Raw genomic sequence first — 24,518 nt, 5'->3', positions numbered from 1 at the left:
GCAACATTCTTCTATTCTGATTATGTGCTTATGTGCTTATAAAAAGAGGATTAAAGAGATTCATGGAGGAAATATATAGCAATGGCTATTAGCTATTAACCATCATAACTGAACCTATGAAAACCAAAGGCTGTAGGACGGAGGAGAACTCAGTGGTAAAGCACATCCTTGCATGCAGGAGGTCCTGGTCTCAGTCCCAATAATTCCCAGTTAAAAGGATCTCATGGAGATGTTCTGCAGCTTGAGATTTTGGAAAGCTGTTGTCATTCAAAGTAGGCAATACTGAGCAAGATGGGCCAGTGACCTGACTCATAAGAAGAGCCCTGCTGGGTCAGATCAAAGGCCTGTCCAGTCCAACACCCTGTTTTATAGTGTGACCAACCAGAAACCTCTGCAGGGCGCTTTCCAGATTAGACCCTGCAATGGGGTCACGTCGTATCTCAGAAGTGTGTTTCCACACTTCCTGTGTTGTGAGACCACAATGCGGACAGCAGGGCGCCGTTCACATTTCCAATGCCTTGTTTCGAATTTAATCGCTGCGATATAGAGCTAGGATGTCGTATATCCAGCATAAAATGGTTGCTGTTTTTTTTTTCTGGGTTGCTTGTTTCCACGAGACTGCTCCCCCTGCTGTTTATGTTTCGAATGTGACTTGCCTGGACGGAGGCATTTTGCTGCTGTTGAGCAGCTAGTCTGGAAAGCACCCTGGAGATAAAGGCAAACACCCTCTTCAGCAACTGGTATTCAGAGGCATACTGTATCTGAACCTGGAGGTAGGATATACAGTAGCCATCAAGCCTAGTAGCCACTGACTAGTGGTCATTGACTCAAAATAAGGCAGCTTCATATATCAAAAGCAGAGGAGGGTTATTGCCTTCAGGGTCTGCTTGTGGGCTTTCCGGAGCTGTAATTCCCAGGAAACCCTGAGGATTACAGTTATGATGACGGGACCATTTTGAGTCTCTAGTGTAGATCTGCTTTGAGTGTGAGACAGGCAAGGGAGCCAAAGGAAAACAGCAAGGTTGCCATGGGAAATGTGTTGGTAGACTTAACACACACAAAAAGTGCTGATGCAGAGTTAGAGAAGACAGTGCCAAGTGTGCAACTGATCTACCAGGCAAGGTTTCTGAAGGCTCTGCGTACCCAAGTCGGACAGCTGAGAAGTGGAATCCTGTTTCAATGTCAGCCAGAGGGCAAGGGGGAGAAAGGAAAGTGCATGTATGTCTGTTCACAGGAAGCCTTCCCCCCGCCCGCCCAGACACTTGCCAGCTTGCTCTTCTCGTGGCAGAACAGTTGGTGTTGCCTTGTGTGAGCCACAGCAGGGAGAGACAGGTTGGTCTCAAATATCTATGCGGAAAGGCATGCATCCTCATTCTTGGCTCATGCTTAGGTTTCAGTTTAATCTGCCATTTCACAGTATGAATGATCAAGTGTGTGTGTGTGTGTGTGTGTGTGTGTGTAGACTGGCATACCCGCTCTGGTGGTGCTGAGCCCATTTACACCTGCTGGGAAGATCCAGCTGTCTCATGATTCCCATTTCAGCACTGGGAATGGATCTTGCCCTAGAGAGTTTAAAGGCTCTGTGCCAGAATGTCCCTATCCAGATGGACTAAACTGGCAAAGATATTGTATCTTCCTTCAGATGATTTTAATTCTGCCTTTCTTTGTATGCAGAAGGCCTTAGTCTCAATCCCTAACCTTACAAATTTTAAATGATCTCATTTCTTCTCTCTACTTTTAACACACACACACCCCCAACAAACCAGACACAAGGCAGCCCATCAAAACAACAGCTAGTCAATAGAAAGCGATCTGAAAGCAGGTCCGGTTTCGGTGGTAATAAAACAAGACTTAACAAACAGTGTGAAACCAGTAAGTTTCAGATGCTGTTTGAATATGGCAAAAGAAGGAGCCTGCCACACCTCCGTAGTGATGGAGTCCCACAGATGTAGTGCCACTTCCAGTTAGGCACCGTCTCTGGTATTGTCAGATGACTCTCAGTTAAAGGTGGGACAGACAAAAGGGCCTCTGATGCCAACCTAAGGACTTGGGCAGGTTCATATGGGAGTGTATAAGGGATTGTGAGGCTGAGAAAATACAGCAAATGTAAGCCAAGCAGACAAATTGACACCTTAACAGTAAAATCTGCTTTCCTCCAACTGTATTTACTGTGGCTGACATCCAATATAAAGTCCCATTGAAATTAAATTAGATTCCTTTGAATTTTAATGGGACATCCTTGAGCACCTTTGCTTAGTTAATTAATTAATTTATTAAACATTTATATCCTGCTCTTCCTCCGAGGAGCCCAGTGTATGTCCCCAATACTGCCTGTACATGGTTATGTTTATCCTCACAACCACCTTGTGAGGTAGGTTAGGCTGAGAGACAAGTGACATGTTTAGTCAGGATGTGCTTGTACCGAATGTTGGCAAGAGTGCTGCTGAGCTAATCTCATGCAATAGCTAGGCTGTGAACTTTGACCAAGAATTCAGTAGGTAGTCATATGCAAGCCCCTCTCTCTCAGCCTCAGCTCTCCCATCTGTGATATGGGGATAACAATATTGACCTACCCTACAGGGTTACTAAGATGATAACCCCTGCTAACTGGGCAGCGAGGCAGGCACCGTTGAAAGTGGTGGCTGCCGTATTTAGCAGAAAGAGAATACCTGTCTCTGTTTAGCCTAGCACCGCAGCCTTCTCAGTGGCTGTTGCTGGTCTCTCCATTGTGCTCCTTTTTGGGGTGTGTGCCCTTTTGGGACAGGGAACCATCTTATTTTACACAAACTACTTTGAGAACTTGTTTGTAAAAAAAGCAGTATTAAAATATTATTAGTAACAACAACACAGTACTAATAACTAAACCTTTCAAACACTTCAAAACACTATATACATGCTAAATATTAATAAATACAGGAGAGACCCTCATTATCTGTGGTTTCACGGATCGCTGTTTCAAGTATCTGTCGATGGATCTTAGAGACCCAGTGTTTTCTGTGGCATGACATATAGGCAGTTTTAACCAATCCTGTTAGAGGTTGTTGATTTTTACCCACAATAGGTAAAACAGCAGAGCACTAAGGAATGAGCACACACTCCAGTTACAGAGTAGGTAGCAGAGGATGGTTTGGATATTGCAGCTGTTTAGAGAAAACACATGGAGATCCTTGTATGACTAAACACTAAACATTTATTGGTTAAATACACTTAGATAGGAAAGACCTATATCTAATCTAAAGGACTACATAGTGGATAGGTAAGGAGAGAGAGAGAGAGAGAGAGAGATGTTTCCATCTGCTATCTAGGAGGAAAGGAAGGATTGTGAGTGTGACTCAGCACAGGAAGTGCTGCAGAGTCAGTTCAGGGGTCATAGAGTAGGGACAGAGAGGGAGACCCATACTCACTGTCTCTACTCCCAATGCCCATTAGTGGTCAGTTGGTGCAAAAGGTCGATGCACTGATATCCATGGTTCCTTAGTGGAAATGACTTCCAATGTCATTTCCGGCTGCCATTTTGAAGTGCAGAGCAATTTTGTGGCACTTTTTGTTAAAGAAAGAAAGAAAAATAAGAGGATTTGGGGGCATTCCTGGAGACGTGGAGAACAAGGTACTATGTTTTTCTGCCCTTATTTCTGCTCCTTTCCTGATTTTAAAGCATTTTTTCTTCAGAGCAAGGAACCTACCCCCCACCCCACCCCTCACCCCCAATTCCTATTGATTCAAGGTTTCGTTATTCCCGGTTTCAATATTCACAGTAATTGGCAGAAATGGAACCCCTGTGAATAACCAGGGCCACCTGTAGATAGATAAAACTATCATTTTATCTAATATTGGAGCTTCTTTACCAATGTTATTGGTACAGTTGGTTTAAAGCTGTTTTACAAAAAGTGTGACATAGATTTTAAACAAATGCAACAACTTTTTTTATTTAAGTGCAATGGTCCTGTTTTCATTTTGAATCTGTATGTTCCTACTGGTGGTGTATATTTTTTAAACTACAGCTGGATCATAGCTGTACCAGCTTCAGTCTCATACAAGCGATGTTATTTTGGTACTGAATTTTGAATACTACAGAACTCAGGAAATTAATTTGTATGGCACAGCAACTAGTCATGTTAGATATAAGCATTTGTTTTGTCGGTGTTATGCAGCTGCGCATTTGGAAGATAAGGTTTTTGAATATTTTGAATAAGCAAGCTGCTGGATCCTACGGAAGGGGCTTTCTTACTAGGACCCCACTAGAATGAGTTACTCTCCCACCCACTTTCGAAGGAGTGCTTCTCTCGGCTTCTGTGTTGGAGAAGGACACTACATTACAGGGTTGGGCTTCACAGTGGTGTTCACTGAAGAGTCTGGAAAGTACTAAGACGGACACTTCCAGACAGGCTTATTGTAGCGCCAGCCAGTCCTTGCAGTTGGACTTGCATCATGTTGTGCGCAGTGGCGTATCGGGGGGAAACAGTGCCCAGGGCAAGCTCTGGCTGGCCCTGAAATGGCGCCCCCCGCCCCCCCGGCGGCCCCCACATACCTGTGAGGGTGCGGCGACACCCCCCAGGCGGCAGATCGCGGTGGCGGCGATTCGGCGGCGGCAGGTCGTCCGCCAAGTGCCGCAGGCGTGCGGTGCGGCGGCGGCGGTGGTGTGGGCGGCGGTGGGTCGCCCGCTGAGTGCGGCGGGGCGGTGGTGATGTGGCGGTGGTGTGGGCGGCGGCGGGTCGCCTGCCAAGTGCGGCGGTGGCTGGCTGGCGGCAATGGGCTGTAGCGCGGCCCGAGCGGCGGCGGATCGCCCACCGAGGAGTTCAGGCAGAGTGACGCCGAGCCTGCCTTCTGGCCCGGCGTCGCTCTGCCTGAACTCCTTGGCGGGCGATCCGCCGCCACTCGGGCCACGCTACAGGCAGCCCATCGCCGCCAGCCGCCGCTCACCACCGCCACATTGCCGCACGCCCGCCGCCACTCGGCGGGCAATCCAGGGGGGTGGGGGGAAGCCACTTTTGGGTGCCCCCCACGTGACCCGCCGGGGTGGCGCCCGGGGCACGTGCCCCCCTGCCCCCCCCTATCGTTACGGTTGTGTGTGTTTAGATTGCATGTTGATGGTAGACGCTCCCTTTTTACCCTTCTGGTTTCTGTTGCAGTTTGTTGTATTTGGGCATGCACCTCTCAAACAGACAGATCAGTAGCGTTAACAGTCCACACATGTCATCACTGACTGAATCCAGACTAACACTGCACTAGTCCAAAGATGTTGCACTGGTGGAAGGATCTTGTGCTAGCTAAGTCTGCTATGTTGAAAGCTCGTGTCCAGACTAGTTTTGTGCTGGTGCAAGAGGGTTTGCTTGAGTGACTTCTGCTATGTCTCCTGCTGTGAAACCTCTTCCTCGGTCCATATATGTGGCAGGAAATGCTGCAAATGATCCTTATACACTTGTGCAAGTGGACCAAGAGTGCAACTTCAGCCACATGACCTGCTTGCAAGTGTGCACCTTTGCCGCACTGGTGCAGTATTAATCTGGATGTTGTTAGGAATTGTGCCGCTGTACCGCTGCTCTCAAAAATGTTCTCAGATTTTATCTGTTAATTAATATGACTATTACAGTGTGAAGAAGGTACAGGTTAACAATTGATAGATGACAGTGTTGTGTGAACCCCCCGTAAAGGGTGTGTGAACAAGATGTGATCATCCTGGGCTAAATATCTCATCTGGAAACACGAATGCATGTGGTTTTGGTGGATACATGTGCACAATCAGCATTCCCATACTATGAAAAATAAAGACTGCTGTGTATGATCCAAGCTGGAGTTATGCATATAAACCAATTGTATACTCAGTCAGACCTTTAGTATATCTAGTTCAGTGTTGCCTACACCAACTCGTAGTGGCTACCCAAAACCTTAGGCTGCCTTTCCCCCAACCCTAGACATTCCAGGGGTTGGAGATGGAATTGAAGATGGAAATGAAGTTTCCAGGTTTTGGAGATGGGAAGCCTTTCTGAATGCAAAGCATGCACTCTGTCACTGCGTTATGGCCCTTGCCTTTGATTCCACCTGGAGAGGAACTAGGCACATGTTTTACTCTCTGGCTGAACTCTGTGGAACTTGCAAGTGCTCATTAACTTCGACTGGATTGCACCTGTTCTCTTTGTAAGAGCATGCTTTCTCATCTGAGGATATAGCATATCTAGAAATATATAAATATTTTTAAAAAGGAATCAGAATTGGTGTTAATGCTGAGAAGTCCTTATGATTTTTTCCCCTCCAAGGTTGTTTGCAACAGTATCCTGGTCATTAATCTTGATGTGCTTTTGCTCACACCCAACTCATCCCAGCTCATGCTGTAACCTAACACACTGAATGCTCTCACAGAGTGACAGGGCACTGTTTTTAATGGCCGTTGCTGACCCAGGCCGGCTTCAGGTCAGCCAGAAGGCAATGCATTACGGCCTCCTGGAACCTGTGTTCTGGCAAGATCTCACTGTGCTCTTTAGCAAGGAACTAAAAAGTGAATTCTGACTCAAAGGTCCATCATCTTTCCCCAAGTTATTATTGCTTTTGCTGCAACTAACACAATTACTCCTGTCGGCTCCTGTACTAGACCCCTGAAGTCAAAGGCAAATCTTACAGACGCTGTGCAGAGACAGCTGGAGATGTTACTGCGTGGTGCAGAATACATAAAGTGGGTCGTAATGTTCCAAAACCACAGACTATTGGACAGCCCTGCTGGTGGTTATGTATACAGCGCCATCATCCATTTAACTGAAATTACAAGGAAGCAGATTTAGGCTAGGCATTCGGAAGAATTTCCTAAGAGTTCAAACTGTTGGACAGTGGGATGGTCTGCCTTGTGCAGTGGTAGCCTCTTCTACACGGAAGGTTTTCAGACAGAGACTGAACAGCCATCTGTTAGGGAGTCTGTAGCAGTTTCCTGCACCAATCAGAGGCTGGAACTTGGGGGGGTCCCTTCCACTGTTCCCTCAAAGGTGTGTGCGCGCTCACAAGTTTATGGATGTCCGCTCAGTTAATTATATATCCTGCTCAGGTTGAATCAGGAAGGCACCATTCTGAATGCACATGTGCACACCCCACCTTGATACTGCCACCCAGAACAAAACTCATTCCGCACACAGATAAAAAAATTAGAGGGACCACTGGTCCCTTCCAACTCTAACATTCTACAATTCTGCGATCAAGGCACACCCAATTGGAACGTTGTCTTTTTCCTTTTAAACAGCAGAGTCCCAGTGAAAATGTCAAACTACTTTTCTAGGACAGGTACCAAGGTTCAAGCAACTCAACCACTGGCCAAGGGCCCAGGGTCGTTCAAGGGCCCATGACTGATTAGGGATGTGCAAACTGGCCCAACACCAAACAGTTTCAACATCGAGCTGGTTCAGTTCGTCTGTCTGGGGTCGAATCGAACCACGCCCTGTTCGGTCTGACCACAGACCGAATACCCCCCAACTGTTCGGGGGTTCGCAGACCTTTTTTTTGTTTTGTTTTTAACTCAAATTTTTTTTAATGTCACTTACCCCCTCTGGGGGAGTCACAGACCAGTACAAGAATACATATACACAGAAACCCAACAGAGTGAACCATAAAAATTGTAAATTTGTAACATAAACAAGTTAATCCTCAGAACAAAACAACTAAATCGAATTCATAATGTGCTCCTGGTGAGTTCTGCTGGCTATCAGACCAAACTTAGTCACATTATAAGATATTAGATCGTTCAGGTCAGCTAGAAGATAATCAAGAAAAAAAGAGTCTGTACGGCCTGGAAGACAACTTATAAAAGCAGTTATATACTTGTCCCATAGATCCTGATAAAACTGGCAATAAAGGAGCACATGAGCCATGGTTTTGATATCTCCAGAATTACAGTGGCAAAAACGTTCTTTATAGAGGATTTTTTGATATCTCCCTTCCAGAACTGCTGTTTATAAGATATTGCAGTGTACCAGTGCTCTGCTTTCCTGTATGAGGACCAAGAGGATGGAACTTGTCTGGTGTTGACCTAAGCATCTTTGACCTGGGGCTGAAGCTCTCTCCATCGTAATCTGGTTGGCCTGCATTTCTTTATCACAGAAGAGCGGATGCTTTTGCTGCTGCTGTCAGAGTGATTGTAGTAGGAAGAGTGTATTTCTTAAAAATAATGGCAACTGAAGATAATAAACTAGCATAGTAAGAACCACATATTTGGGAACCCCTCAAAAATGGGGTCTAAATATGGTACATCCACAGCACCCCCTAGAATAGATGGCCAAAGCACAGCCCTCCTACTATGCCTGCATCCAGTTTAAACGTCAGGTGCGCATGAAGAAAGGATAGGAGACAAATCATCAGTTCTTGATTCCTATGGAATGACTGCATGGACTTCAAGTATGCCAAATTTCCCCTAAAAATGTTGTGGGTTGTTGTTTTTTTTAATTTTTTTTTGTCCTTTTGTTTTGATTCACCTGTACTCAGCTAAAACTTGTCATTTATTTCAAGCCCCCTGTCAGTGAGGGGGCTTACTGACACATTAATTAACAATTAAGCAACATTTGTAGGTTTGCTTAATCTCCTCATGCTCACTTTTGGGAAAGGCTCCTCTTGCTCGTGAAGGGAAAACGCACCTTTGTAGCTCTGCAACTTCCAAATCGAAATGCCACTAAGTCAAAGCAGAAAGTTTAACTTCAGAGTTTTAGTGTCCGCATCCGCACCTGTTAAATGGGGAGGGAAACCCCCAGCTCTCTCTCTGCCTTTGAAGGTTCGTGAAAATGGCTCTCCATTTGGAAGGTTTGTCCCTCTGGCTTGTTCCAGTGGAGGCCTCAGTGCTGAGCAGATTCTGTATCCTTTTCTTCAGACGTCGATGTCTGGGTTGTACAGTCTGAAAGGGTCTGGACTCCTGCACCCTGTGTACATGCTGCTTCTTTTGTTTCCCATGTGTGAATTGCCTGGGTGTCTCTCCATGTGTTCTTTGGCATTCCCCAGTGACTCACTTGGAATTAATGGCCTTTTAATAAAGTGCCTCCCTTCCAGCCACCGCCAGCAGACACTCTCAAAGAGGATTATTTATCATTCACATCCTTTCTCTCTCCCTGTCTCATGCTCTCCTGTTGCCCCTTTGCTTCTTCTTTTGCTACCCAGACTCCCAAGAAAAGTGGGTTATAGCCATGGTATTCCTTGGGGTGGCCTGGGGGACATGAGCAGCTTGTGATAATAGCCTTTTGTCCGTGGTCACAACAACTTCCCCAGGAGGAGTAGCTGTGTTAGTCTGTTGGTGCAAAATCGGATGACTTAAACTGATGGATGTATTGTGGCAGAAGCTTTCATGGACTAAGGTTCACTTCAACAGATGCATGCAGTGTGTGTGTGTGGGTGTGTGTGTGAAGAAAGAGGAGAGATTGGAGTGTGAATCTGGGATAGAAAGGAAGAATTAACATTTCCTAATGGTCTAGAGTGCTTCCCTAATGGAAGGATCCTTGGAAGCTGCGGAAGCCATCAAAAGATTGCTTATCTTTCCCCATATCCAAAAGTGAGTGAGTGTGTGTGTGTGTGTGTGTGTGTGTGTGTGTGTGTGTGTGCTGAGGAACAGAAGCAGCAGCTTGGGAAAAGACAGGCAGTTTCTGGATGAATGGCAGACTGAGACTGGAATGGAGACAGAGGGAGAGACAGAGCTGAAGGCTGATGCAAGGCACCTTAGGGTTCAGCCAGGTGGCCCTCTGGGGATCTGATGTAATCTGTTGCTGATTTAAAAGAGTATGCATGTTGCTTGCTTGCATCTGATGCTCAGCCTGTATATCATATACAACAAACCAACGATTACAAGGATAAGCCTCCAGTGATCTCTCCTCCAAAGGAAGCCAGAACCCTGATAGTGCTGTCCCTATAACTACTTACCACTTGGGGTAGTGGGGAGTGGGCATGTGACAAGGCTGACATCTTGACTAACAAACTGCTTGTGTAATGAGCAAAGTAGTTACTTAGTTGTGCCAAAAATACTCCAGGGATTTGTTCAATTGCACAAAAATTGCACTTAAAACAGTTGCCACAGTTGTGCCATAGTTGCGCACTGTTGCGCAAGCATGCTCGCAATAGTACAACACTAGTCTGGAATGCAAGCTTGAGATTTAGAGCAAGTAGTTAGCACAACAGCTTTCTGCTAGTGCAACATCCTTCAGCAAGAGCTTTGTTAGGATGTCAGCTAATATATGTATGTACATATACATACACATAAATATATGTACATATATGTATGTACATATGTAATATGTAAATATACATACATAAGTATGTATTTATATGCACGCGTGCGCACACACACAGGTATAGAGAGGGGGAAATGGCTTACATGTCCTGCAGCCTAATGTGTGTGGTTGAGACCCACCATGTCCCCATGGGGGAGCCAGCGTGGTGTAGTGGCTAAAGTGCTGGACTAGGAGCAGGGAGACTCGAGTTCAAATCCCCATTCAGCCATGATACTGGCTGGGTGAGTCTGGGCCAGTCACTTCTCTCTCAGCCTAACCTACTTCTAGGTTGTTGTGAGGAGAAACTTAAGTATGTAGTACACCGCTCTGGGCTCCTTGGAGGAAGAGCGGGATATAAATGTTAATAATAATAAAAATAATTACTAAAATGTTTAGAAACAACTGGTGTCAGCAAAAACGTTCAGATATTTATTTAAAAAGCAATGAGCATGTGGAGTACACAGTTAACAATCAATGGCGAGACACTTGGACAGGTTAGCATTAGAAGAGGCATTTTCCAAGGGGACTCACTATCCCCTCTGTTGTTTGTAATCTCCATGACCCCACTTTCACAAATACTAAACAAAACAGGCCTCGGATACCAAACATCTAAAACATCAAGTCAAATCAACCATCTGCTGTACATGGACGATCTGAAGTTGTATGGAAAGTCCCAGTAAGAAGTTTTTTTACCAAAGAGACAATTGAGAGATAATGTCAGAACAGTCTTGAATGTTCTGGAGTATTATGAAAAACATAATGATAAACAGATGGCGATGATTTTTTTGGATGCAGAGAAAGCTTTTGACAATATTTCGTGGCAATTTTTGTGGAGACTATTAGAGGTAATGATTGCTGGCAATAATTTTATTAGGGCAATTAAGACAATTTATTCGGAGCAATATGCTAAGATTATTGTAAATGGGGAATTATCAGACAACTGTGTAATACAAAAAGGGACAAGACAAGGATGTCCACTTTCCCCATTGCTTTTTATATTGGTTCTAGAAGTGCTTTGTAGAGCTATCAGAGAAGATGACAAATTACACGGTCCCAAAATTGGGAAACAGGATTATAAGCTGAGAGCCTTTGCAGATGATGTTGTGCTGTTTCTAGAAGATCCAATGGATAAGATCGAAAGACTCTTGGATAAAATACAACAATTTGATCAACTGGCTGGATTTTATATAAATAAGACCAAGACTAAGGTTTTAACTAAAAATATGGACCAGAAAACTAAAGATAGATTCTCTCAAATAAGTGAGCTGAAAGTGGAGAAGAAAGTTAAATATCTGGGGGTTTGGTTATCAAATAACAACTCTCTGCTGTTTATAAATAACTATGTCAAAATATGGAATTCAGTGAAAACTGATCTAGAAAGATGGTCCAAAATGAATCTCTCTTTAATGGGAAGAATTTCAGTGGTGAAAATGAATGTCTTGCCCAAAACGTTGTTTCCCTTTCAGACTATTCCCATAATTAACACCTTAACTTGTTTTAAGCAGTGGCAGAAGGACATAACTAAGTTTGTTTGGCAGGGGAAAAGACCAAGAATTAATTTTAAGAATTTAACAAATGCAAAGGAAAGGGGCGGTCTTGCCTTGCCAGACTTAAGGTTGTATTTTGATGCTGTTTGTTTGACATGGTTAAAAGAATGGATAATGCTAAGAAATCCTAGAATTCTTGATTTAGAAGGATTTGACAGAAGGTTTGGTTGGCATGCGTATTTATGGTATGAAAAAAGTAAAATACATAAAGATTTTTTGAACCATTATGTGAGAAGGAGTTTAATGAGGGTGTGGTTAAAATATAAAAATTGGTTTGAACCTAAAACTCTGTTATGGGTATCTCCGATTGAAGCTTTATCACGTAAAGAAGTAAATATGCAAACGGGTTGGGGTACCTATAGGGATTTGGTACATTTTCACCAAAAGGATTGTAAGTTAAAAAGTTTAACTGAAATACAAGATAAAGTTAGAGATTGGTTTCAGTATCATCAGTTAAATGAGATGTATAAGAAGGATCTTAAAGTTGGATTTGAGGAGCAGATCTCAAATTTTGAGAAGGAATTATGTCAAAATGATGAAAAATTAGTTTCTAAAATGTATAAACTGTTGCTTCTGGAGGAGACAAGAGAGGAAGTGGTTAAAACGACTATGATAAAATGGGCTCAAGATGCGGGGCGTAATATAGAAATGGTAGCCTGGGAAAAGTTATGGAAAAAGGATTTAAAATTTACTGCATGTTATGCTATCAAAGAAAACTATTATAAAATGATGTATAGATGGTATCTGACACCAAAAAAATTGGCATTAATGTATAAAAATGTTTCCAACAAATGTTGGAAGTGTGGACATTTTGAAGGCACATTTTTTCACATGTGGTGGACCTGTGGGAAGGCTAAAGCCTATTGGGATATGATATATAATGAACTAAAGAAAATATTTAAAATGACATTTCCTAAGAAGCCAGAAGCCTTCCTGCTGGGGATAACACAAGGAGCTATTTCTACAACCAATTTAACATTTTTTATGTATGCCTCTATGGCAGCTAGAATTACATATGCACAGAAATGGAAGTCTAGTGAACTGCCTTCAAAAGAAGACTGGCTGATAAAAAATTTGGAATATGCGGAGATGGCAAAACTTACAGCACTATTAAGAGATCAAAACCTGGAATGTTTTAAAGAAGATTGGAAACCATTCTTGTTGTATCTAAAAAATTACTTCCCTACTATGGACTTGACAGCAGGGTTTGAAATTTAGTATAAATCGCAGGTTGGTTAGATTAATTATGTTTGTAAGGGTTTGAACTTACGTTTTGAATTATTATTATAGCAAGGGTAAACTTTATAGTTGATAAATCACGAAGAAATGTGAGTGGGAAGTCCACCTTTTATGTGTGTATTTGTAATGAATGATAATATTGCTATTGTTAAAATTAATAAAAAATGAATTTGGAAAGTCCCAGTAAGAAATTGAATCACTGCTAAACACTGTCCGTATATTCAGTAGCGATATAGCAATGGAGTTTAGACTAGACAAGTGTGCTGCATTAATATTATTATTTTTATTATTTTACATTTATATCCTGCTCTTCCTCCAAGGAGCCCAGAGCGGTGTACTACATATTTATGTTTCTTCTCACAACAACCCTGTGAAGTAGGTCAGGCTGAGAGAGAAGTGACTGGCCCAGAGTCACTCAGCAAGTATCATGTCTGTATGGGGATTTGAACTCGGGTCTCCCCGGTCCTAGTCCAGCACTCTAACCACTACACCATGCTGGCTTAATAATGAACAGAGGAAAAATAAGAAAAACAGAAGAAATAGAACTGCCCAATGGAAGCAAGATCAAGAACCTGGAAGAGAAAGAACATTACAAATACTTGGGCATTCTCCAGGCTTATAACATTGCACACACTGAAGTTAAAAGAAAAATGGGAAGTGAATACATCAGGAGAGTTAGAAAAATCCTCAAGTCCAAACTCAATGGCGGGAACATACAAGCCATAAACACCTGGGCTATACAGGTGAAACTCAGAAAATTAGAATATCGTGCAAAAGTCCATTAATTTCAGTAATGCAAATTAAAAGGTGAAACTGATATATGAGACAGACACATTACATGCAAAGCGAGATAAGTCAAGCCTTAATTTGTTATAATTGTGATGATCATGGCGTACAGCTCATGAAAACCCCAAATCTACAATCTCAGAAAATTAGAATATTACATGGAACCAATAAGATGAGGATTGAAGAATAGAGCAATATCGGACCTCTGAAAAGTATAAGCATGCATATGTATTCAGTACTTGGTTTGGGCCCCTTTTGCAGCAATTACTGCCTCAATGCGGCATGGCATGGATGCTATCAGCCTGTGGCACTGATGAGGTATTATGGAAGACCAGGATGCTTCATTAGCGGCCTTCAGCAATTCTGCATTGTTTGGTCTCATGTCTCTCATCCTTCTCTTGGCAATGCCCCATAGATTCTCTATGGGGTCAGGTCAGGCGAGTTTGCTGGCCAATCAAGCACAGTACACTGTATACTTTTCAGAGGTCCGATATTGTTCTATTCTTCAATCCTTGTCTTCTTGGTTCCATGTAATATTCTAATTTTCTGGGATTGTGGATTTGGGGTTTTCACGAGCTGTACGCCATGATCATCACAATTATAACAAATTAAGGCTTGACTTATCTCGCTTTGCATGTAATGCGTCTGTCTCATATATCAGTTTCACCTTTTAATTTGCATTACTGAAATTAATGGACTTTTGCACGATATTCTAATTTTCCGAGTTTCACCTGTACCTGTTATCAGATACACTGCAGGAACAATAGACTGGACCCAGTCAGAGCTAGAGATGCTAGATCTTAAGACCAGGAAAATAATGACCATCAAACATGCTCTACACCCCCGCAGTGATGTAGATAGGCTATATCTTCCTCGCAGCTCAGGTGGAAGAGGAATGCTGAAAGTCCATCAAACAGTAGAGGAGGAGAAAAGAGGCCTTGAAGAATACATAAAGGACAGTGAAGAAGATGCACTTCAAATGGTCAATAATGAGAAACTATTCAACACCAATGAAACAAAGCAGGCCTACAAGAAAGAACAAGTCAAGAAGCAAGCAGAAAAATGGAAAAAGAAACCACTGCATGGCCAATATTTGCACAATATAAGTGGAAAATCAGACATCACCAAGACCTGGCAATGGCTTAAGAATGGCAACTTGAAGAAAGAAACAGAGGGTTTAATACTGGCTGCACAAGAACTGGCACTAAGAACAAATCCAATAAGAGCCAAAGTAGAAAAATCAACAACAAACAACAAGTGCAGCCTTTGTAAAGAACCAGATGAAACAGTGGACCACCTGATCAGCTGTTGTAAAAAGATCGCACAGACTGACTACAAACAAAGGCATGACAAGGTAGCAGGGATGATATACTGGAACATCTGCAAAAAATTCAAGCTACCTGTAGCCAAAAATTGGTGGGACCATAAAATAGAAAAAGTTGAAGAAAATGAAGATGTAAAAATATTATGGGACTTCTGAATAAAAACAGACAAACATCTGCCACACAATACACCGGATATAACTGTCGTCAAGAAGAAAGAAAAACAAGTCAAAATAATCGACATAGCAATACCAGGGGATAGCAGAATAGAAGAAAAAGAAATAGAAAAAATCACCAAATACAAAGATCTACAAATTGAAATTGAAAGGCTGTGGCAGAAGAAGACCAAAATAATCCCAGTGGCAATTGGTGCCCTGGGTGCAGTTCCAAAAGACCTTGAAGAGCACCTCAACACCATAGGGACCACAGAAATCACCATCAGCCAATTACAAAAAGCAGCTTTACTGGGAACAGCCTATATTCTGCGACGATATCTATAACAACAGCAACAACATTGACAATAAAATTCAGCCATCCCAGGTCCTTGGGAAGGACTCGATGTCTGGATAAAACAAAGCAGTCAATAACACCTGTCTGACTGTGTAAATAAATAAATAATAAATCAACTAAGGACACTGCTGTGCAAGAGGGCACTACCAGCTTTGCTGACTCATGGGAACATAGGAAGCTGCTATTTACCGAGTCAGACCATTGGTCCATCTTGTTCAGTATTGTCATCACAGACTGGCAGAGGCTTCTCCAAGGTTGCAGGCAGGAATCTCTCTCAGCCCTATCTTGGAGATGCCAGGGAGGGAACTTGGAAACTTCTGCTCTTCCCAGAGCGGCTGCACCCCTTAAGGGGAATATCTTACAGTGCTCACATGTAGTCTCCCTTTCATATGTGACCAGGGTGGACCCTGCTTAGCTAAGGGAACAAGTCATGCTTGCTACCACAAGGCCAGCTCTCCTGTGCAATCGCATGTGGTCTCTTGTGCAATCACATGTGGCGTGCTAATTTCATTGGGAATAAAGGAACATTTGTGTGCTGCATGCACTGTGCAATCACGGAAGAATCAACTGTGTCAGAACTGCCCTCTTGCACAGCAGGGGTGATTTAGAGGCCTGCAGTAACATGGGTGGGTCTGCACTGCCTCATTTTGCTGTGGGATATGTAAGCCAAACGGCCATAAAAAGCAAAGGTAAGAGCCTGTGACAATTCTATGTAAAGCTTAAATGTGTGCAACAGAAGTATAGTGATGACTAACAACAGAACCAGTGGTTGATCACCCATCTGATGAAATTGGCTCTAGTCCTCTGGAGCTCCTGTTGTAATAAATCTGTTAGCCTTAAAGCTGCTATAAAGCTCTCTGTTTCCTGACCGTCTGCAATTAATTTGTCTTAAAGCAAGCAACAATACTGGGGCCGATCTATCCTTCCTTCAGAGTGGGCTGGCTATCTGTGCATTTGTTCATGTGACAAAGAAGACTGAAGATTCTGGAATTAGAAGTCATTCATCTAGTGTTGCTGTTCATTGATCATCATTTGTATGGATAATTTGGGGCCTCTGTCCATACAGAGTGAAAACCTATTGGAGTCATAGTTGCTTTAAGTGTACTGATTTTCTGCATACATGACACACAAAATGGCTCACAACAAGCAAAATGGACATCTTCTGTCCATCTCTTTTGTGAAAGTTGCATGGTGTACCCAGTCTTACTTCAGTCAGTCCTACCTTTTTGTACCTTTCATTTTAAAAGTAGTTGATGGTGAGAACAGATTTTGTGGTGAGCCGTGAGCAACAGCCAGTGGCTGACGAACAGAGCAAGGATACAAATATGACAAGTATTTATATACTGCTTTTTAACCAAAGTCCCCAAAGCAGATTACATACAGAAAATGAATGAATGAATGAATGAATGAATGAATGGCTGCCTGTCCCCAAAGGGCTCACAGTCTAATAAACATAAGAAAGACACCAACAACAGCAACTGGAGGGATGCTGTGCTGGGGTTGGATAGGGCCAGTTGCTCTCCCCCTGCTAAATAAAGCGAATCACCACTTTTATAAAACGTGCCTCTTTGCTCAGTTAGCAGGGGCGGTGCAGCACGGGAGCAGCCTAACAGAACTTCCCCACTCACTGCACCAGCGCAGTGGGGAAGCAGCAATTTTTGATGCCTGCCCCTTCCTCAGGAAGCCCTCTGTGCCACCCAAAAATATGTCCCTGAGGGTTGTACAACCCTCATGTTTAAAGAGAAACAAATAAAGCAAGGTCTGTTGTAGAGATATAAAGCAGTTGTTTTCATTATCATACCCACTAGGAAACCAAAAATAGAACACAAGATAATAACGGGCTGTAATCACCACTGGGCACTGTGATGACCTGTTTTCCAGCTATGTAATAATTAAACAGATGTGACCAGGTTTGCCTGATTATTTGTGGTTGCAGTAAACCCCTTGACGTCCTCAAAACTGCACCCAAAATGTTTGCTTCATCCTAGCAGTAGGAAATTTCCTTCTGTCTCTGTTATAGTAACTTATACTATGTCCCATTGGGAAATTGGCTTGTTGCGCTAGTGAATGCCACTAGGCTAGTGGTTGGTTAGTGTGCCACCATGTGGCCACACTGGGAAGAACAGTATATAATAGGACCTAGTAAACATTGCAAACCCTTGAGCTGGCTTGTCAATTCCACACAGAACTCTGCTTAAGATTCATTTTGTTTGTTTGTTTTGTTTAAGAGCAGGGAGTGGGAAGGAGGAGGAGGCAGCAGAGAGAAAAAGACGTTTCAAGTAGAGGGCATAGTAGATGTCGTTTCTGAAATATGTTACAAAGCTATGATGATGGTTATAGAAGCTCTCCAGAGATTAATGAAATTAAATTGTGTCCAGTGCAAAAGATTACGGGTTGCACCAAGGCTTAGTGGGCAAAGATGCAATGGCCACTCTCTTTGAAAATATAAATGTTGGCAGAGACTATTCAACTCTGTCTCTAGCTTTGGTTGAAATTCACAAGTCCCTTGTAAGGCAGAGAGCAAAAGGAAAGAAAAATGTATGATCTTTGGTTCTGCTATACCCTCCGCTAGCAACATCCTATCTGTTCTGAATGCAGGTACAATGTAATCTCTGTACAGGATTTATATGTGTTGTGAATATTGGTGTTTACATTGTGCTTTTTGGAGGCTTTATTGATTGCTGTATTATATTGTTGTTTGTTTCTAACTTTTACCAGTGTTCTTGTTGGCGTCGATTTGTGATGTGTTATTAAGGCTGTAAGTTGTTTTGAGCATTTTTTAAATGGAAAAGCAGGCTAACAAGAAACTGAAATTAAATAATTGAAAAATGATGTACCTTTTTACTCAGCTCATGGGCAATATCATGTATGTGTGTATGTATGTATGAATGAATGTATTAAGCGTACTTCTACTCTGCCTTTCAATCTCCCAGAGTGGACGAGTTCAAAACGGATTCTGTAAAATATCAAAGACAACAATAACCACCACACAAAGAATATCATCAGATCAATAGACTATAAAAGGCAACAGTTAAAAATTAAAACTAACATTGTAAATGCAAAGGCTAAACACACACACACTCCAAATCCTACTAGCAGATAAGCCAAGTAGTTGCTGGAAGAGGACCGTCTTAAGACGGTAGAACACTATAGGCAAGCTTCCTGTAGCAAGGAGTCCCACATTCTGAGAGCCATCACAGAAGGGACCTTTCATTTTCTGATTCTTTGTGACTTTCTTCTGTGCCTCCTGCTTCTTCTTGCAGCCCTTGAGCCCTGGCTCCAGGAGGGAAAACACCATCAACATCAATCATTACGCGACAAAGAAAAGCGTGGCGGAGAGCATGCTGGACGTGGCACTGTTCATGGCCAATGCAACTCAGCTGAAGGCAGTGCTGGAGCAGGGTCCTTCCTTCCAATATTATGCCACCCTGATTGCGCTCATCAGTGTTTCCCTCTTCTTCCAGACAGCCATTGGGATACTCCTTATTGTTGTTGGTAAGGTTCCTTTTGCCAGTAACGTGCCAGTCAGGAGCTAAGAAAACATCTTCTGTGATCTTAGAAGACCTTGGCTGAACTTCTGATCCCATGGAAGTGGGCACAGCAGAAATCTATAATAATACTCACTACTAGGGCTGCTAGCATTGCACTATAGTATTAGTAGTTAATACTGTTGGGGATGAACTTCCAGTGCATCGACCTTTTGCACCAACTGTCCTAATGACCACTAGGGGCATTGGGAGTAGAGACAGTGAGTAAGGGTCTCCCTATCTGTCCCTACTCTATGACCTCTGAACTGACTCCACAGCACTTCCTGTGCTGAGTCACAATCCTTCCTTTCCTCCTAGATAGCAGATGGAAACATCTCTCTCTCTCTCCTTACCTATCCACTATGTAGTCCTTTAGATTAGATATAGGTCTTTCCTGTCTAAGTGTATTTAACCAATAAATGTTTAGTGTTTAGTCACACAAGGATCTCCATGTCTTTTCTCTAAACAGCTGCAATATCCAAACCATCCTCTGCTACCTACTCTGTAACTGGAGTGTGTGCTCATTCCTTAGTGCTCTGCTGTTTTACCTATTGTGGGTAAAAATCAACAACCTCTAACAAGTACTAGCAGTAGTTATTGTACTAGCAGTAGTTATTGTACTACACTACACTATACTATATTAATTACTAGCAGTTACTAGTAGTAGCAGTACTAGTAGCAGCAGCAGCATTACACCTACTACTAGTAGTACTGCTTGTAGTACTGCTACTGTAATACTGCTACTAGTACTAGCAATACTAGTACAGTTGCTGCTGCTGCTACTACTACTACCACCACCACCACCACTACTGCATTATTATAGATTTCTGCTGTGCCTGCCTACTTCTCTGGTTGCACGACTTCTGCAAGGGCAAGTCTTGCCTCATTAACCTTTTGCAGTCCAAAAAGCTTTTGACAAAGCCACAGCAAGAGCGAGGCATGCCCTCACCTTTCGCCTATGGGTTTCTCAGAGGCATCTGGTGGGCCACTGTGTGAAACAGGATGCTGGACTAGATAGGCCTTCTTGGGCCTGACCCAGCGGGGCTCTTCTTATGGCATCTTCCTGACTAAAGCTCTCAGTGGAAGTCCTATTGAAATTATGTTATCCTTTAGAGTAACTTCTGAATAGACCTGGTCAGAAACTTAGTCTGAATGTCAGCCATTGCTTTCATTGGTTTGTCTGAATATATTTGTATACCGCCCCAAACTCACATCTCTGAGTGGTTTACAAGAAGTTATAACAAACAAGACAACAATTAGAACATTAAAACAGTTTAAAAACAGATTCGCCATGATTCTAGGATGATTCGATGATTCTATAGATTAAATGATTCTACATATCATTTAAAAGCTTGGGTAAATTAATATATCTTAGCTCTTATTTCAGCAGCAAGTGCGTTCCAAAGCCTTGGGGCGGCAACAGAGAAGGCCCATCCCTGAGTAGCCACCAGACAAGCTGCTGACAACTGCAGGCGGACCTCCCCAGATGATCTCAATAGGGGACAGACTCATAATGAAGAAGGCATCTTCTTCAATATTTATGTTTAACTTTCTGAGTGTACGGAGTGCTTCACATCCATGATTTCAGTAATCATTAAAACAACCCTGGAAGGTAGACCATTATCAATATCCCCATCTTGTAGATGCAGGATGGGCTGAGGCTGAGAGAGTGAAGCTTGCCTAAGGCCTTCTTGTCAGTTCATAGCTTAAGCCAGGAGTTCCCAACCTTGGATTCCCAGTGGTTGTTGGACTACAGCTCCTATCACCCCTTGGGGCATTGTGGATGATGGGGGTTGTAGTCCAGCAACCATGGCATAAGGCAGCATTCAAGCCACAAATTAAATGGATCACAGCTTTAAGTCGTCCATGCTCCTTGTACATAGATTACGTTGCACATGTGCACAGGACATCCATGAGTGAAATAAGCAGCTGCCGCGGTTCTCATAGCTACCAAATGGCAAAAGATATGACTCCCTGAAACAAAGTAATGGTCAGCTAAATCCTGGAAAATTTCAGGTTTGGTTTTTTTTATCCTACCCATCACAACAACCCAGCATGGTAGGTTAGGCTGAGAGACAGTGACTGGCCCATGATCACCCAGTAAGGGCTTTCAGAGGGTTCGTCTGTAGCATCAGCGATGAAAAAGAGTCTTGTGGTGGCACCTTAAAGACGAATACATTTATTGTAGATGAGAGCCCACTTCAGTAGATGTGTGGAGTGTATCAGTAACACTTTGATGCAGAGCCGAGATCTGAATCTGAACCTCCCCAAGCTAAGTCCCACGTGTTAACCGCTACACCACACTGGCTCCCTTGTATGCTGCCATGCACCCGCTAATTGCCACGCAATGTGTAAAGTGGCCCTAAGTCAGAAGACACAGAGAAATACGTCTTATGAAGCCGTGGGTCTTTGGTGTTTTCATGCAGTGTCACAACCTGTCGTCACCCAGCTGCCTTAGGTCTCCTCTTTCACTGCCCTGCCTGGATCCCATCTCTTGAAGCTGTAAGCCCTCAGGGTGGTCTGCCTTTCTCCCTTAACCAGCCCAGTGCATGCCTGTGTTGCCACTGCAGTTAGATACAGAGCGCTACAGTCTCAGGAGCTGTCTGGCCTGCCCCCGGGTCGGCCCTTGTATGATCAACACAAGCCTGGCTTTCTCTGCTGGTGTGTTTGGCACTGAAAGGAATGACAGGGTCACGAACTTGGACTCCATGCAGCTGCGGCGGCGGCTGTATCAATAGGATCTCTTTTCTATATATAGGGCCTGATTGTGAGCCTTCCCCGGCATCCACAGCTGCTGAGGGTTTCAAGTCCCTTCTAGGAAGAATCACTGCTCTGACTTTTTGCAGAGAACCGAAACCCTCTAAACATGAAAATCTGCGTTGTGCCTCATCATCTAGCCTGTTTTAAATGTGCCTGACACAATTGGCGGCGGGAGGTGGCACTAGGTTTGGGTGGGGTGGCACACACCCTGAATATCTGACTGCTGACCAGCCATTTCTCCAGTGGCAATACAGTGATGTGTTCAGGGGTTGCTGCTCGGTGCGGGCTGCAGCAAAACCTGGGTCTCTGACGAGCGTACCTGATTCATGTGTTTCCTAACACATGCACTTTAAGGATATTCTGAACCAATGGGTTGAAATTACAAGGAAGCAAATTTAGGCTAGACATTAGGAGGAAGTTTCTAATTGTACAGGCTGTTTGATAGTGGAAGAATCTGCCTTGTACAGGAGTGAGCTTCCTTCCTTCCTTCCTTCCTATTTATATACAGTGGTCCCTCGACTTACGTAGTTAATCCGTTCCGAACGGACGTTCGTAAGTCGAAATTTTCGTAGGTCGAAAAGCGCACCCACGGAGGTCTGGAAACACTCGTAAGTCGAGGAAACCGCATCTAAAAATTCGTAAGTCGAGGAAGCCAAATCTAAACCGCCAACTACTTCCGGTCTTTTTTGGCGTTCTTAAGTCGAAAACGTTGGTTGTCGAGTAGTTCGTAGGTCGAGGGACTACTGTACCCCTAAACACAAGTGTCTCATGGTGGCTTACAACTGGTTAAAAACAACTATTACTAAAATTAAAATTAAAACCAAATTTAAAATTCAACTAAAAGTCTGACTGGGTCTTTAGATATGTTCGGAGGCTGGACTTTAATTTGTCAGGGATACTGTTGTGGTTTCCTGTTCTAAGTGGAGGGCTGAACTAGACGACTTTCAAGGGCCCTTCCAACTTCAACATCCTGTGATTCTATCTTCTCTTATAGCCCGGATGAACCTGAACGATGTGACAAAGCAGCAGCGCCTGGACATGCTCAACAATGTTGCCACGGCTCTGATCTTCATCACCGTCATTGTCAACATCTTCATTACAGCTTTCGGGGTGCAGAAGACTGGGATTCTTTACGGCCGGAGACTCTACTGAACCAGAGAAGTTGAAGGAACTGGGTAAGGAAAGGGGAGGGCTCTTAGCAGCACACAGACTCCTCTTCCTCCACCCCCCCCAATAAACTCACAAGGGATGCAAATACACCCCACAGCTTCTCTTCTGGCAGGCAGCAGAGCCTGAAGTGAAGTCCTGAGGGTGGGATAGGGGCCATGAGAGCCAACCTTTTGGACAAATAGGCCACAGAGCAGGAGCCTGAGGTGGTTTTGTCTCCCTGGTAAGGTACATGTTTTCCATCCTTTGCAACAGATGGGTTTATTTTTATATATACCCAATAAGTGTCTTATTAAGCACCCTGTGGGCATTTAGGTTGTAGGGTATCCCCAAGGCCCCCATGGTACATGTGGTTGATGCATAAAGGACATGATCAAAGCCTGTGGTGGTTCAAGTAGAAATGTGCCCAAAATATAGAATCTGATATAATTTTAGTGGGGCTTTCCCAAATCAGACACTTCCCAGTATTATACAAAATCTTCTGTTGTTCTCATAAAATACAAGAGAGCCAGCGTGGTGTAGTGGTTAGAGTGCTGGACTAGGACTGGGGAGACCCGAGTTCAAATTCCCATTCAGCCATGATACTAGCTGGGTGACTCTAGGCCAGTCACTTCTCTCTCAGCCTAACCTACTTCACAGGGTTGTTGTGAGGAGAAAATTCAAGTATGTAGTACACCGCTCTGGGCTCCTTGGAGGAAGAGTTGGATATAAATGTAAAATAAATAAATAAAATAAAATAAATAAATGATGGAAACCAATGCTAATGTGTGTCCAGATGTGGAGGGCCTATACTTTCAGCCAACCCAATGTGGTACATGTGGTTGATGCATAAAGGACATGATCAAAGCCTGTGGTGGTTCAAGTAGAAATGTGGCCAAAATATAGAATCTGATATAATTTTAGTGGGGCTTTCCCAAACCAGACACTTCCCAGTATTATACAAAATCTTCTGTTGTTCTCATAAAATACAAGAGAGCTAGCGTGGTGTAGTGGTTAGAGTGCTGGACTAGGACCGGGGAGACCCGAGTTCAAATTCCCATTCAGCCATGATACTAGCTGGGTGACTCTGGGCCAGTCACTTCTCTCTCAGCCTAACCTACTTCACAGGGTTGTTGTGAGGAGAAAATTCAAGTATGTAGAATTTTCTGGGCTCCTTGGAGGAAGAGTTGGATATAAATGTAAAATAAATAAATAAAATAAAATAAATAAATGATGGAAACCAATGCTAATGTGTGTCCAGATGTGGAGGGCCTATACTTTCAGCCAACCCAATGGCTGTGCAGACTTGCTCTGCTCCAGAGAAGGTGATCCATTTATCAGGAACCATCAGTGCCAATCAAATGTGCACCTAAATATGAAAGCCATTTATCTGCACTGTGTTATTTTTCAGTTTGAGCCAGCCATGATGGTATGGCTAGAGTGCTGGAGATGGACTGAGAA

At 43.3% G+C, this 24,518-nt stretch overlaps 1 protein-coding gene across 2 annotated transcripts in view; it reads left to right on the top strand.

Annotated features, from left to right (window-relative positions):
- Positions 1 to 24,518, top strand: part of NINJ2 (ninjurin 2) — a 102,673-nt gene that overhangs the window by 65,563 nt on the left and 12,592 nt on the right. For both annotated transcript variants that reach the window (XM_053251249.1, XM_053251248.1), the window contains 2 exons: positions 18,888 to 19,119; positions 22,906 to 23,086. In XM_053251249.1, the coding sequence (XP_053107224.1) occupies positions 18,888 to 19,119; positions 22,906 to 23,063 (390 nt within the window). In that variant the 3' untranslated portion in view covers positions 23,064 to 23,086. The remainder of the gene's footprint in view (positions 1 to 18,887; positions 19,120 to 22,905; positions 23,087 to 24,518) is intronic.

Source organism: Hemicordylus capensis, chromosome 5, assembly GCF_027244095.1.
Source record: "Hemicordylus capensis ecotype Gifberg chromosome 5, rHemCap1.1.pri, whole genome shotgun sequence".
NCBI lineage: Eukaryota > Metazoa > Chordata > Lepidosauria > Squamata > Cordylidae > Hemicordylus > Hemicordylus capensis.
This window is presented reverse-complemented; position numbering and strand designations above follow the sequence as displayed.